Source organism: Seriola aureovittata, chromosome 15 (genome assembly GCF_021018895.1).
Source record: "Seriola aureovittata isolate HTS-2021-v1 ecotype China chromosome 15, ASM2101889v1, whole genome shotgun sequence".
Taxonomy (NCBI): Eukaryota; Metazoa; Chordata; class Actinopteri; order Carangiformes; family Carangidae; genus Seriola; species Seriola aureovittata.
The window spans coordinates 15,417,134-15,432,325 of NC_079378.1; the positions used below are offsets into that span (position 1 = coordinate 15,417,134).

General features: G+C 41.9%; 2 protein-coding genes across 3 annotated transcripts; one reads left to right on the top strand and one right to left on the bottom strand.

Annotated features, from left to right (window-relative positions):
* Positions 1 to 321: 321 nt before the first annotated feature.
* On the top strand, positions 322 to 10,060 carry LOC130182873 (zinc finger Y-chromosomal protein 1). Of its 2 annotated transcripts, XM_056398059.1 has the most exons (8): positions 322 to 780; positions 3,036 to 3,132; positions 3,399 to 3,713; positions 4,933 to 5,082; positions 5,413 to 5,541; positions 5,634 to 5,768; positions 5,908 to 6,051; positions 7,187 to 10,060. In XM_056398059.1, exons 2-8 carry the CDS (start codon positions 3,066 to 3,068, stop codon positions 8,485 to 8,487), a joined length of 2,241 nt encoding a protein of 746 aa, XP_056254034.1. In that variant the 5' UTR covers positions 322 to 780; positions 3,036 to 3,065; the 3' UTR covers positions 8,488 to 10,060. The 2 variants fall into 2 exon arrangements, with proteins under 2 accessions (XP_056254034.1, XP_056254035.1); XM_056398060.1 differs by lacking the exon at positions 5,634 to 5,768 and having other exon boundaries at positions 323 to 780.
* An 824-nt stretch (positions 10,061 to 10,884) lies between these two features.
* On the bottom strand, positions 10,885 to 12,939 carry zgc:153704 (Lipocalin-like). Its single transcript, XM_056398063.1, has 6 exons — positions 12,772 to 12,939; positions 11,951 to 12,090; positions 11,625 to 11,704; positions 11,385 to 11,498; positions 11,181 to 11,282; positions 10,885 to 11,079 (listed from the first exon to the last, which is right to left on the bottom strand). Exons 1-6 carry the CDS (start codon positions 12,862 to 12,864, stop codon positions 11,060 to 11,062), a joined length of 549 nt encoding a protein of 182 aa, XP_056254038.1. The 5' UTR covers positions 12,865 to 12,939; the 3' UTR covers positions 10,885 to 11,059.
* Positions 12,940 to 15,192: the final 2,253 nt, after the last annotated feature.

Sequence of the window (15,192 nt, forward strand, 5' to 3'; positions counted from 1 at the left end):
CAACCTTTTTTTTTTTTTTTTTCTCCCAATAATTAACTTGTGATTTGTAGGCGTTTAACATATATTTAAAAAATAAAAATAAATAAATAAAAAAAAAATAAAAAAAATCAAAGCTACTTCTAATAGTATAAATTTGTGATAACCTTAACTGGAGCCAAAGCAGTTGGTAGTAGATTGTCTTGAAGAAACATCCCGAGGACGAAAGTGATACAATGGTGGGGTCTTTCATTGGAAACTAGTGGGCGGTTTGTTTAAATGTTGGATGCTACGAGTGGAGGTCATAGTTTAATCACCTTTTATTGACCACCTCACCGTCTGCTTATGACTCTGCTGTGTGCGGGGAAGTGAAGCAGTCCTCAGCCTATTACTAGCCACACCATCCTCGGAGCATGAACTACTTAGAAATACACTACAGTGCGCGTTTTGACATAACCATTTTGAACAGTGGTCTTCAGATTATGGCCTGTTGGTTCCTGTCGGTGTGATTTCCACCGCAACCCTTCCGCATTTTCCTGCCGCTCTCGGGCTGTGACGTGTCGTGCTGACGGCGGCCTCGGAGCTGGAGGAGCGGGGGGCTGTAGCATGACAAGATCTGGCTCCAGACGTCCTGCTTTGCTTTCAGCGGAGCTCCAGAAACAACCCCTAACCCCTCCTTCTCTGCTCCTCTCCGGCCCGCCCAAATAACACAAAATTCCCGACTGAATCGTGCCCGAGTCTGGGGGAACAGGCGGCCTGGGAAGCCGAGAAGCGGACAGAGGCCATCCCTGCAGCACAAATCTGGTACGCGGGTCATTTTTGCTCTTAGGGCGCCCGTTTGCAGATCTATGTTTGCATTTGTGCGTGTCCGTAGCTCTTTGTTTTTGCATGCATGTAGTATTTTAATTTATTTCTTTATTCTTACGGAGAGGCCGCAAAGGGCTGGGCCTTTTCTTCTCAGGCCCAGGCCTCAATAGAGGCCGTGATTGGTAATTCAGGCCTATCCGGTTAGCTAACCAGCCCTGCTGAGAGTAAAATGCTTTTTGTATTCGCCAATCGTCGTTGGCCATCGTAATTTCCAACTGATCATAGCACTTGGTGTGCGGTATACCCTTCAGCGGAAGCGCGAGTAACATTTCTCACCAGCGAGGACTGTTTTTAGTAAGTGTTAAAATTAGCATTCGTGCAGACACCATGCTAACAAAATGGCGGACGCTGGTGTGATGAAAATCGGTTGTGGAAAAGGAGTGTGCGTATAGCCTTCCTCCTGCTAGCCTAATCAGTTTAGACCTAACGCAACCTTCCTTCTTTATTTCCTACTTTTATCTTACTGCATGTTTGTCTGTGCAATCAGCAGTTTCTAAATGTGTGTTGTGGCTGTGACAGTCGGACTTTGCATTGCGTTTAATCGGCGCTAACGCTTCTCCAGTGGTCAGTTGAAGATACTGCCGTTAATCATCTCATCGGGTTTTACGCTGTAAAGTGTTGCATGAATGAGATGCTGGGTTAGTCCAGTTTCACGCGGAGGTTTTAATGTGTTGGCGGCGTTTTTCAGCACACTGATGCACTGTGTTGTGAGCCGCATCCCCACACACCGTTGTCATCTTTTTCCACCTGGAGGTGGGGGATGGTACATTCAGTGGAAATTAAATGGCACCCCGGTTTGCATCGTCCACACCACTGTTTACATCTCTGCACCCCCCACACACACCCCCTCTGTATGTGACAGCGAGGTTTCTGTCGCACATTATCTCACCTTCATCTCCACAATGGATGTGTTGTGTTATTGGGGAAGCATTTGTTTGATTTTGATATAGGTAATTGAAGTAGTGATGCGGTCCTGGCAGTTATGCCACTGGTCATTTCATCACTTTCCGTCCTTTGCCGCAGACCCAAGCCAACACTGCAAAAAATAATTTTCTTAATAGTAATTTCATTGATTATTGAGCCTTCTCCACCCCCAATATTTCAGTCACTTGGCCAGTGAGGGAGACTTCTTTACAGTGCAGTTTTTAATATTAGGTGATCTTATTTTGTTTGTGTGAATAAAATGTCAAAACAAATGAAGCTCTCCACAAAGAAACTTGTTCATTGCAGCAGTTACAACAAGATACAACAAAACACAACTGGATGTAAATAAAAATAGCAGTTAGTATGGCTTCAAGAATAACAGAACTGACAATGAAATATATCATATTAGGGCAGGGTATTATTTGAAAAGTTTCTACGCATGTGCTTGCTTGTGACCAAAGAAAGTATTGAAGTAGCGATGCAGTCCGGTTCCTAGAAGAAAATGTCAAACATGCACAATGTTATAAAGCCTACAGAAATCAATACATATAGAATTTACTGCAAAACAACAGTCTTTTAATGATGGCTATGTATTGTTAATATGTATGTGTGTATATTGTTAAGGCGATGTTCAGGCAGCGGTAGTTGTGCAACATTATCCTAGTTTTCTTTCTATCATGTGAATCACATTATAATATGAAATTAACAACACACACTCACACACACACACACACCGTGTTTTTCTTCAACAAGCAAAGGTTAAGATCATTGTTCACTGGGTACATCTGAGAGAGAAATTAACCTAATTCTGTGTAGGTTAACATACAATCTAACAATAATGTTTGATCTGCGTAATCTGGTTCGATGTTATGAAAATCAAATTGTTTCAAATCACATGAATGACCATGAACACGTGATTTTTCTTTTTTTGCTTGCATGGGGTAGATTATTTCGCTTGAGATTCTCAGCCCTAGCACACACATCACAAGACTGTTGTCAATACATATTATTACGCAGTTAATACATTGTGTAAGAGAATGGTCTGCAGTGCGTTTATCTAGTCAACTATGGAAGCATTTTACTGAAAATAATAACATAATGTGTGAGGATGTAATGACAGACTGAGTTTAGGTAGTAACAGCAATACAATTAATAGCTAATCTATCAGTTGTTGACATTGCTGGCGTTTGCATGGTTCTTCTGTTTAACAGTTTTGCTCACCAAAGATCTAAGGTTTTGTTTTTGTTTTTTTTATCGTATGCTTTCAGCTGTCCAGTAACAAATGCAGTGCGAGGACAATGGATGAGGATGTCACCAGGCTTGCAATACATTCTGAAGAGCCTAAAATAATATTACACGGATCGGGTAATTAGCCATGCTTATATCAATATGTGTTTTTATTTACACAAAGAATGATTGTGGGAATGTGCGAGTTGTGATAAACGTGGTGTTGGGGTTTTTCAAGAATAACTTTGAAGTATTTGAATTACATAATCAAAATGTCTGGAATGAGTCATGTCATTTGTAGGAAATCAGTAACAACATTTAATGTAACATTTACAACACCCACACACAATAAACAGCTGCTCTTGACTGTTATCAGGTTAACTGGGTTATCCTGCTTCTTCCAGATGAGGGTGGTGCCGGTGGGCAGGAGTTTGTTGTGGAGCTTCAAGAGACTGTGTTGGTGTCAGAAGGTGAGGGGGAAGGCATGGCAGTTCACAGATTTGCCCCAGACGAGCTAGTCATCCAGGATGCTGTTGAGGATGTGGTTTCTGAGTATGTGCACTGCGATGAAGATGAAGATGTCGCTGTAGAGACCTGCGTGATGGCTCTGGAGGGCGAGGAGGAAGGTGTTGCCATGGGAGACATCCCTGAGGATGGGCTGGACCCAGAGCAGCAGGAGGATGACCAAGATGGCTGTGGAGATTATCTAATGATATCCTGTAAGTTTACTGGGATTGGATTCAAATGTGCAGTTGCTCACCTTGAAAGCATTAGTAGCCCACAGAGCAGGTAGCTATCTGATCTGAAAAAAAAAAGGCATTCAAAACGGATTGGAATGTGATTGGTAAAATTACACTGAAATTACTCAATTCATTAATGTATTTGTGTTAAGTTGTGGATAGATGACAGCTGCTAGCTAAACTGTTACTGTTGTAACTAAACTGCTAAAGTGCAGAAGTTGTTCTTCCTCTCGTGTTCTTTGCAGTTTTCACAGAGACATTATCATAGATGCATTACCACAGATACATTATCACATGTTTGCATCATATATGTGGTGAAGCGTAAAAGAAAGTGTGTTGAATGTCATTCCACTTTAAAATAAGTGTAAATGGGGCTTTATATTCTTAGATGTGGATAAATACGTGTACTAGAATTTAAAAAAGTGCTAGCAGTGGTTTTAAAATGATAAACATTGGATTACTGTGTAGAATAGAGTGATTTTGTTAATGTCCACATCTCATGCAGGCGCTGTTTATTTTATTTATCTACCACGACAGCACTCTACCACTTAATCAACATAAGCGTAAAGTAAATGTGACAAATTTTGCCAAAATTTCTTCTGCTGTTCCTGGGCAGGTAGATATTATGTATCTAGTTACAACATTGTTGAGTGAGGAAGTGTTGTCGAGTTCTGTTGGTTTATCTTAGACAAAATGTCGAGTCTGGTTACTGCTACGGTGCAGCCACGGCAACAAATTACAGATGACAAATTTGAAACATCTCTGACGTGTAGCCACATAATTAGCACAAGAAGCCAGTCTCTTTTCTTTTTGAAATAATTGCAGCAATTATTCAACGCTGACTGCCCCACTGTACATTTTCCTTGTCTAAGTAAGCAAAGTGCTACTCGGTTCACTGGTAAAATTGACTTGTCATTATCATGGGATAGTGATATGATTTAATCTGAACTCAGTGTGCTCAAGCTTTGACAGTGTCTTTAGCTACTGATGCTTTAATAAAGGGTTACTTATCAGTTTGGGTTTGAGACGACAGTTTGAAATGAGAACCCTGTTTTGTGAGTAACATTTATGGAGTATTCAGACAAACTTTCAACACTGTCACGTTGTTAAAATTGATACTGTCACAAGCTTATGACTGGTAGACCCCACACACTTGCACATCTTTAATGAAATGTGATGTGTGTGTGTCCCTCACTAGTGGATGAAGCTGGTAAAATGGTGTCTGAGGATGGAACAGAGGTAACAGTGGAGGGGGCCGTGGAGGACCAGGAAGTGGAGAAGGATGAGGATGGACAGGAGGTGATAAAGGTGTACATCTTCAAGGCTGATTCTGGGGAGGATGACATGGGTGAGTAGCAGTTAACCTTCAGCCTCTACTATGTTTTGATTCGACCCCTCATTATTTCTGAGTGCTAGTGATTGCCACAAAATACCCTATTAGATGTGTCTGTTACATCAGCCAGAAAATACAAATAATTAGAATATTTCTCTATCTTGCCAAAACCATTTTCTGTAAATTGTATTGCTGATTAGATGAAATTTCCCTAAACGAATGTTATTGGCCAATTGTAACATTTTGTTTTCTTGGCCTGGGGGAAGCTGAGCCCTGAGTTTGACAAATAACTTGTGGCACATTTGCCAAAAAGTGGAGGATTTAAACATTGTTTTTATTGTGCAGGAGAATCGGTTGACATCAGCGATGGAGACACAGAGAGTGTGGCGTTAACAGAGTCTTCAGGCCAAACGCTCAGAGAGAAGATGGTTTACATGTCTGTTGGGGATTCTCATCACAATCAAGGAAACCACGGTGAGTCATCTACGCCTGAAGAGCGGGGATGACTGTCATGAAACTAAACGTCAGTAGTATTTTGGTTTTGTACATGTTGGGCTCATCTACAGGTGGGTCCAAGGTGACTGATGAGGTATATATGGAGGTGGTGGTAGGAGGTGAAGAGCCAGTAACTCACGACCGCTCGTATGACAGCGTGTCTCTAAGCAAGGACTTCATGCCTGTGGCCTGGGCAGCTGCTTATGGTCAGCACTGTCTATTAAATTGCTTTTAAAACAACACTGGAAGCCTGTGCATCCACCACGTCTCTGAGTGTCTTGGCTTTAAGCTTTACAGCTGCTGGTTTGCTTGATTTATGTGTTAAAGACACGCTGTTTCTCTCAGGTGCGGAGGATAGCGAGAGTTGTGAAAATCGCAACGGTGCAGCCAGTGCACTGCTGCACATAGATGAATCGGACGGGGTCGATGAAATCAATAGACAACGCAACAAAAGCAAGAGACGGTCGGAGCCTCGACAGGTCCAGACAGGTAAGGGCAACACAAAGGATATGTAGGTTGCCTCCTCAGGCCATTTTGCATGTAAATGGTAAAATGCTCGTTCTCTCATCACACCATAAAAAAGGCCTTGAGGTCATAACTGTTACAGTGCAGCTGTCCAGGGGGGAAGGTGCAGATGCATTATCATTTAAAAATAAGTTATCAACTTATTTTTAATTAATTAATTAATCAATAACAAATGCACAATAGATGTGATCATAGCCCAAAATGACTTAAACTATGACATTGAATTTAGGTTAATAGGAAAAACACAAGAAAGCAACATACTGCATTTGTTGCAAGTGGCAGTTGACTTCAGCTTGACTTGTTTTACTTTATAGTTGTTAGCAAAGCTTAAGGGCTTCCACTAGTTCTTCCTATTAACTCTGCAGAAGATACTATTGATACATTAGTTCTTGTCGTGCCATTTAGTGGTGTGTCAGCAAGGCTGTGTATCAGCACAACATGTTCAGCTGCTTCTCTCCAGCCGCTCTGTGCCTGGTAGCAGCAGTTAAAGTTATCTCACGTCCCTGGCACACACTTATCAGCAGTTTATTGTGTGTTCCTCCCTGTCAATTTCCCTTATGTGGTCAAGTTGTTTTATAATTTACCTTTTAATGTTAGCTGTCAACAGGATTTTGTCAAATGTTCAAAAGTTATAGTTTTGAAAATCACAATGGTAGAATTCATGAAAAAAGATTTGATAAATCAAACCATAAAGCCAGGCCTTTTTTTAACTGCTTAAGTAAAAGATATTTCCTCTGATTCTAATACTGAGGATCTGCTTTGTGCTGCTATATATCATTATTATTATATATTATATATATAATATATATATAATACTATATGCTATATATTATTATACTATATATTATTATTATTATTCATTTCATGGTACAGATCTTTTATTCTGCAGATATCTTTAGTCCCACTTACGTAGTTGTGTCATTACATTCACAGAACTCTGTTAACCTTAGTGTTGCCTTACAAGGATCAAGCACTGATTATGTGTGGCTGTTTTATTTATCGACACATTATTGAATATATGGTACTTCTCACCCTTTTAAACTAATGAATGGATTTAAACACATATTTCCTTCTCCCTCTTGTCTTTTTTTTTCTCTAGCCATCATCATCGGTCCATATGGTCAGCCTCTGACAGTTTACCCCTGCATGCTCTGCGGTAAAAAGTTCAAGTCACGAGGCTTCCTGAAACGACACACCAAGAATCATCACCAGGATGTTCTGACCAGGAAAAAGTACCAATGCACAGACTGTGACTTCACCACCAACAAGAAAGCCAGCCTCCACAACCACATGGAGGTGCACGCTCTCAGCAGCAAGGCCCCTTTCGAGTGTGAAATGTGTGGCAAGGAGTTCCACCAGCAGGCGGCGCTATTCTCTCACAGACTGCAGCACCACCACCGGGAGCCCAAGAACCAGCCACCTCCACCGCCCACCAAGATGCATAAATGCAAGTTCTGTGATTATGAAACCGCTGAGCAAGGACTTCTCAATCGGCACTTGTTGGCTGTTCACAGTAAAAGCTTCCCCCACATCTGTGTGGAATGTGGAAAAGGCTTTCGACACCCTTCAGAGTTGAAGAAACACATGCGCACACACACGGGCGAGAAGCCTTACTCCTGCCTGTACTGCGACTACAAGTCGGCCGATTCCTCTAATCTCAAGACGCACATCAAGACCAAGCATAGCAAAGAGATGCCATACAAATGTGAGCGCTGTTTCCAGACCTTTGCAGAGGAGGAGGAGTTAATGCAGCACGGACTAACACACGAGGAGAATAAGACCCACCATTGTGCCCACTGTGATCACAAAAGTTCCAACTCCAGTGACCTGAAACGCCATATCATATCTGTTCACACCAAGGACTATCCACACAAATGTGCTGTCTGTGGGAAAGGCTTCCACCGGCCATCTGAACTAAAGAAGCACTCAGTATCCCACCGCACCAAGAAACTCCACCAGTGCCGGCACTGCAACTTTAAAATTGCAGACCCTTTTGTTCTCAGTCGCCATATCTTGTCTGTCCACACAAAAGAGCAACAGGCCTCTCCTGAAAAGAGTGAGGGTAAGAGGACAGAGACACACACTCCTGTTGTGACACCCAAAAAGTCTGCACCTAGTGGGTCCAGTGGCGCTGGCCCTCCTGCTAGAGTCAGCGCAGCCAGCTTAGCCAGCAGTGTGACTGTAGTAATTGGCAAAGGACAGAAAGAAAGGAGAATTTACCAGTGCCAGTACTGTGACTACAGCACCGGGGACGCTTCGGGTTTCAAGCGACACGTGATTTCCATTCATACGAAAGACTATCCACACCGCTGCGAGATCTGTTCGAAAGGCTTCCGACGACCATCGGAGAAGAACCAGCATATCATGCGCCACCACAAGGACGTGGTGCAGGCAGAGTGACTCTGACCGAGCCAAATACTGTGCCACAACAAAGAACAATGTTGAAACAACCATCACACCCCAATCACTGCACCCTCAGCACAACACCTTTCACATTGAAATAATGTGGTGCGTGTGTGTTTGTGCTGCACTTAGTCTGTTCTGTTGTTTTGCTCTTTTTTGAATCCTCAGCCTAATGTTTGTTCAGAAATGTATACACATGTACATAACATTAATGCTCCGTCAGAGTTAGCAACAGAACCCCTCTGTAGACTTGCACTTTTAACTGCATGTCCCTTGCTGGTGACAGTGTGCATGGCAGATTGTGCAGATGTCTCTTTGTAGATACACATTTTTGATTTTGCAGGCAGCAATCAGTTCTCAGTCACAATGGTCCTAATTATTTGTCTCAAAACTGAAGTGTAGTTTGCAAAACGTTTGCATCATTTTGTTAAAATGTACTAAATGCAGCAGTAAGGATTAGCAACCTGTTCCCAGTAGCACTTGCCATCTTGGTAAAAAAAAAATCATGATAAATGCAGTACTCAAGTCATGTATGGTAATTGTGAGCGTGTGTGAAAGAGAGAGAGGGAGAGTGAGTGACAAAAAAAAGCATCTGTTGTGCTTCCTGGTGCTCTGAACCCCACCACTCTGTAACATAATGCTTTTTGTTGTGTTAACAAAAACACATGGCCGGCGGTGTACAGCACCCAGAGAAAAGAAACAATCATTCTTAGTTTTGTCAACAGGGGTCTGCGATCATTCAATTACCACAAAATACACAGTGAAGTAGTGGATGTGTCATGGTAGTGAATTAAAGTTCACATATGCACCTGTATCGCGATGCGATCATCACCCCATCACTGGATTATCACACACTTGTCTGATATTTCTGTTTTAAGTTGGTAGGTGTACTGTAAGTTGCTGAGAACAAGTTCCCAAAGCAGCAGAGGTGAAGCACTGACAGTATTTTTAATCTACTAATGCTACCTGGAGAGTGAAATCCCATTAATTTGAAAAAGTGATTTTATGTGATCAGAAAATGTTTGTTTTCAACATCATTACGGATGACGAGCTGTTCGTACAGATGATTTCTTTATCTATGAACAAACTTGTTTTTCATATGAATTGAGATGTCTGTTGAACCACATAAAAAAAGTTCACATCAGTGTCCCGATATAACTCTCTGGCCTGAATAGGAATCGTACAGTATATCTGGTGCTTCTGTTACGAAACTATGGAATGAACTCTTTACTTTCGCCAACACAGATGTACTTTTGCCAGTAGAAAGGGAAAATGTATATCTTTTTAGATGCAACTTCAGAAGACAGGTGCTGGTGGTGTACTTGTACTATGGCTTTTTACATTTTTGTTATCACCTGTGATTATTTCTGTTTTTATATTTATTTCATTTACAAGTCGTTGTATAGTTAAGTGTAACTAGACTTCTATGGGACGTAAATTATTGTTTTGTATACAAATCTGTACAAAGCGTGTAGATGTAAACACTTGATAAAAAGGAAATCTGAACTGTGTTGTTATGGATGTACTTCAACGTATTTGTTAAAAAAGGTAATAAAAGCAAAGTATTTTAGCTCTTTGTCTTTTTAGTTGCTCACATTCTGCTCAGAAATATGTTTCCCTTATTGATACTTCTGTTGAGTGTTTGGTTTTCACTGTGCAGAATGATGTATGTGCAGAGACTGTCCTCAAAGTCATCTCCTGCAGACGGAAAGTGTTTCTGCTCAATTTCAATCTGAGTTTTAAGGTTCCCTGTGGAGTTCTTGTAAATGAAAATGCTTACATTCAGTGTTACTCTGACAAATGTGTTAAATTCAGGCTTCTCTAAAAAGTTTAGAATCTGCATTGTTTACATCCATATTAACTAGCTTGCAGTCTTCATTAACACCTCCTGTAGATCACTGGAACAGTTAACCATTGGTGGTAATTGCGCATCATGACATGCACATGCATCTGTGTCCTTGTGTCCATGCATGAGCCGGACAAAATGGCAGTCCAAACATGAAAACTACTAATGCAGGACAAAAACGCCACAGGGAAACTTTAAGACGAGTATGTACAAGCATGATTTTGTAATATCAGTTGTCGTTCAGTTTGCAACTTGCAGGTGTGACCTGGAAACTTTAAGCCTCCGGTGCACACACACTGAGAAACTTTCAGTGGCTACGTTTCCTGTGGTTAAATCTTTGATGAAATAAACAATATTTATATATTCATAGTTCCTCTATTTTTCAACAGGAGGAATCATGTTAAACCGGGTAATTGAGAAACCATGTCGGTCACTCATTCAAAGCAGAGAGCATTTTATAGTCACAAAACAGGTCTGGAGAGGAACTTTAAAGGTGGTGCTTAGTTACAACTGCAGGTAGATAAAAGCATAATACTGTATATTGAAACCAGGCTTTACATCATGTTTAATGGTCCATTCTTAATAAAACAATTGAAAGAGCAGAGTAAATAAAGTGGGGTGAAAAACAAATCTCAGTTCTTGGCAGTGAGCTTTACAGATGTCGAGTATTGTGAACAAAGGTGAAGCTCTCGAGCATCTCTGGCATGATGACGGGGCAGAAAATTAGGCAGGTGGGCACTCCGCTAGAGATGGAACAAAAGAGAAGAGTGACAATTGAGTTGTGCATAATGTCACGGGTTATTCTACATAAAACTCTCCATTCATATTTTTTTTTTTAAAGTACCATTTTTTGGAAGGAAAGCAATATTTTCAGGCAGGATGCCAGTCTCCAAGGAGAACTGCCGGAACTTCTCCAGCAGATCAGCGCTGAGGTCCTCTCCACGGCCTGCAGGAACACACTGGGTTAGTCTGCATCACTGAGCCGCTGCGTGCATTAACATTGGTTGGACAAGAATGTAGCATGATGGTAAATAAATGATGACTTTACCGTATAGTTTGTTGACAACGGTGGTATCGCCCCCTTTGGTCTTGATGGTGTGAGTCAGAGCGTACTCGTCATACTTCACGTCAACCATGCGCATGTCGTTCTGATTCCCCCAGCCTGGCAAAACGGGAGGGAAATATATCATGTGAAAGCAGAAATTGTTGTGGATGGTTGAATTGTGAGCGTCGCGGGCATGCCGCCTTGTGTCTGCGCTGTATTATGTGAGTGTAGGGGTGCACTCACGCTCACTCGCGTACGTAAACTTTCCAGGCACATCGGTCTTCTTAGCCAGGTTGTTCAGCCTCCAGCAAGAGCCGTCATGGCTGCAAAGACATTTGAATGTGATTTAGCTGTGTCATCAGTGACGTCCTCTCTCTCTCTCTCTCTCTCTCTCTCTCTCTCTCTCTCTCTCTCTCTCTCTCTCTGTCTCTCTCTCTCTCTCTCTCTCTGTCTCTGTCTCTGTCTCTCTCTCTCTCTCTCTCGCTCTCTGTCTCTCTCTCTCTGTCTCTCTCTCTCTCTGTGTCTCTCTCTCTCTCTCTCTCTCTCTCTCTCCCTCCTCTCGCACTCACGTGAGACTAGCGTATGACATGTCCAGGTCCCCATCAGCAGTTGGGGTTAAAATGGTCGTGCCCATCTTCATGCTGGCTCTGCGGTTGGCAAACCACTGGGCGTTAGTGGCAAATCCAATCAGGTACCACTTCCCCGCCACCTGTGTGTACACACAAGGTAGGCATAGCAGGAATTAAAAAAAAAAAAAAAAGCCATGTATTCTTAGAGTTTCACTCACAGTGGCCTCCATTCACACAGTGTGTTTCAAGTAATAACCAGGTGCGAGTACGGCAGAGGATAGAGACCTTATAGCTGCTCCTTGAGGATGTGATTTGTAGTCATTGAACGTTAAACCGTTTACTTAATCTTCAGTCTCCATGTTCATATTTCCGTGCAGTGTGTGTTTGCACTTGTCAAGCAGGAGAATGTTTGTTATCACTCTGTTAACACTTCTTACACAACTTCTCACTTTATAGTGCATTTATTTTACTTTAAGTGTGGCCATTCATAAATTCAGATTTTTACACAGTTATTGTGAACGTGATGGTAGGTTTAGAAAGGTTCTTCAGATATTTTTTTTCCATAAATGCCACCTTACTCCATGCAAAAATTATGCAAATACACAACTAATTCAAGAACAAAAGTTTTTTAAGTGACAGAGTAGCTAGGAAATATGAACAAATATATATCAATCAAAGTCAAATAATCCTTTTCTTACTGATTTTTTAGCTATTTTTATGCAGCTGACTCAGTTGTGAGGAGGAATTAAACAAAATGCGTATCCAGCTGCAAAAAAATCTATATTGTGACTACAATAAAAATAGATGATAGTGTGTCTTACCCCCTGTAAATTGAAGTCTGCCTGTGGCATGATTTCAGAAGAAACCGTCAAGGAGCAGAGCAGAGCTCCAAGCGCTGTCAGCAGTAGAGTCATAGTCACTGAGGAGCAGAGTCAGCGGCAGGAAGGGTGATGGAGAAGAGCGTGGATGAAGATCTGGAGGTCTGTTGTCAAAGTTCTGCCCGACAACCCTTTATATAGTGGAGCATGACATTACCTTTTCCCTCCCAGCTAGCACACACACACAAACACACACACACACACACACACACACACACACACACACACACACACACACACACACACACCCACACCCACACAAACCCTGCAGCTGGGATGGGTTCAAACACGTGAAGCTTCAGACAAACACACGCACAGTCCCGCAGCCACAAGGTAATCTTTTAGTCCTGCCAGGGCAGAATTCAATCAACCGTATGAAAGGTGAATGCATGACAGCGGATGGGCAGGCAGGAGAAACATGCCAAGACATGACATAACCTGAGGAACAATGGAGAGAGGTGATGTCCTGTCTGTCATTTCGTCAGGGTTGGAAAGCACAGTATTTTTGATAATACTGTTTCATTATGCAGCTTCACACATGTGAGCATGAGCTTTAACAGAACAGGAACCCCAAAGTGGTAAACAAAGCTGTGGCTGCCCTCCAGTGCTTTCTGTGGCAGAGACCACAGAATCAAATTCAACCGTCAGCAGTTGCGATAGTAAAACACAAATGCCCTTGCAGATTGGATTCCTAATCATGCAACACCGTGTGGTGAAGGGAAATGCTCTCGTGGGAAACTGCAGCATCTCTTTCATGGGGTTTAAAGTCAGTAAAGACTTTCCCCTCCTCATTAGTCTGACAATTACTCGACAGGAACGAAGATAATGACTTGCTCTGTATGCAGCTTGTGGCTCCCCTGCAGTAAATAAGAGGACAAACAAAACCACTGTTTCTGAGGCTGACAATCTGACAATCTCACCTCTAGTAACTGTTCTGGAGCTTTTGATCACATCACATGATTTTCATCAGCACATGGAGCAATATTGGAGTAGTAAGTTACTCATTCTATCAGCTGGAAGAATGGAGGTAAAACAATGTTCATACTATGAAGTATGATTTGACCTCATAAGCTGATAAGTATCATGTTATGTGATCGAAAGCACAAGAACAGCTAGGCTACTGAATGGACCTTGATCTGAGATTGTTTCGTCACCTGCTTTTGTTATTTAACGCCGCAGTAGCCGCTAAAATGTGAATATGTAACCACAAGAAAATCAGTTTATGCTTTTCCCCCCACGTGTCAAACGCCTGCACGCTTCACAAGTCCCAACTGCTCAGACTTTCCATACGTCAAAAGTTGAATCTGTTGATCTCCCCGAGCAACAACACTATTAACATGACACTTTTCCTACAGTATCTTCTGCTGCTGCTGCTAACCAAATACACCCATGTTATGCAACTACTGCTGACTGCCAGTCACAGGCCAGCAGCCACTGCTCTATTTCAAGATAATTTCACTTGAGTGTCTTAGTTGACCTTATGATCGTTTCTAAATACTAAACTTTGGCTCCATTCTCTCTATTCCCTTCTGCCCATTGTCAGATGGCTTGCTAAACAGGCAGATCTGCTTTGACCGCCCAGGCACTTCTACGCAATCGTGAACTATCATTCATGCTGATGTTGTCCTGCCTTGTGAAAATATGACATTAAAAAGGTTAAGAGTCAACTCTCACTGTTCTAAGCCTTCATGCATCAGAGAAGTCTTTTATAACCAGTTTTATAACCATTTAGTCATCTCCTGCCTCCCGCTCTGCTGCTCCTGCCTGGCTCCTGTCTCTGCTGGCTCTCCAGGCCTCGAGCCATCGCTGATGAATTGTAGCAAAACAACAAGTGAGGAGCCAAAAACAACAGCAGACTGGATCAAGTTATCCATCACCCATAGACCAATACTTCATTTCCCGCGCTGTACACTGAGTGTTTGGTCAAAACACCATGACTGAAGTATACTGGAACGAATACTCATACCGGGACTCTGGATGTGAATACTCCCATGGGTGTATTGGGTGTTAATTTGGAGTTAATGCAGCATGTCGGCATGCAACATGATAGATGAAGAGGTTGTACGTAGCATGTAGAAACACTGGTGTAGTACTGGAAAAATCAGCAAGTATAAATATACTGTACATCCAGAAAGTCTTCAGTCCCTTTCACTTTTTTCACGTTTTGTTATGTTGCAGTCTTGTGCTAAAACCATTTCATTTCATTTCCCCCCTCATCAGTCTACACTCAGTACTCCATAATGACAAAGTGACTCTCACAATTTTAGAAATTTTAGAAACTGAAATATCAACATAAGTTTTCAGACCCTTTACTATGGCACTTTATTGAACTCATGTGCCTCCATTTCTCTTGATCATCTTCAT

What these genes read in the sequence shown, in the direction of transcription:
- zgc:153704 (XM_056398063.1), bottom strand. Translation starts at nt 12,864, where the DNA reads ATGACTCTACTGCTGACAGCGCTTGGAGCTCTGCTCTGCTCCTTGACG. An exon ending in GTTTACGTACGCGAGTGAGC is followed by an intron (nt 11,499 to 11,624) that starts GTGAGTGCACCC and finishes CCGTTTTGCCAG; the next exon opens with GCTGGGGGAATCAGAACGAC. An exon ending in CGTTGTCAACAAACTATACG is followed by an intron (nt 11,283 to 11,384) that starts GTAAAGTCATCA and finishes GTGTTCCTGCAG; the next exon opens with GCCGTGGAGAGGACCTCAGC.
- LOC130182873 (XM_056398059.1), top strand. Translation starts at nt 3,066, where the DNA reads ATGGATGAGGATGTCACCAGGCTTGCAATACATTCTGAAGAGCCTAAA. An exon ending in AGATTATCTAATGATATCCT is followed by an intron (nt 3,714 to 4,932) that starts GTAAGTTTACTG and finishes GTCCCTCACTAG; the next exon opens with TGGATGAAGCTGGTAAAATG. An exon ending in TCACAATCAAGGAAACCACG is followed by an intron (nt 5,542 to 5,633) that starts GTGAGTCATCTA and finishes GCTCATCTACAG; the next exon opens with GTGGGTCCAAGGTGACTGAT.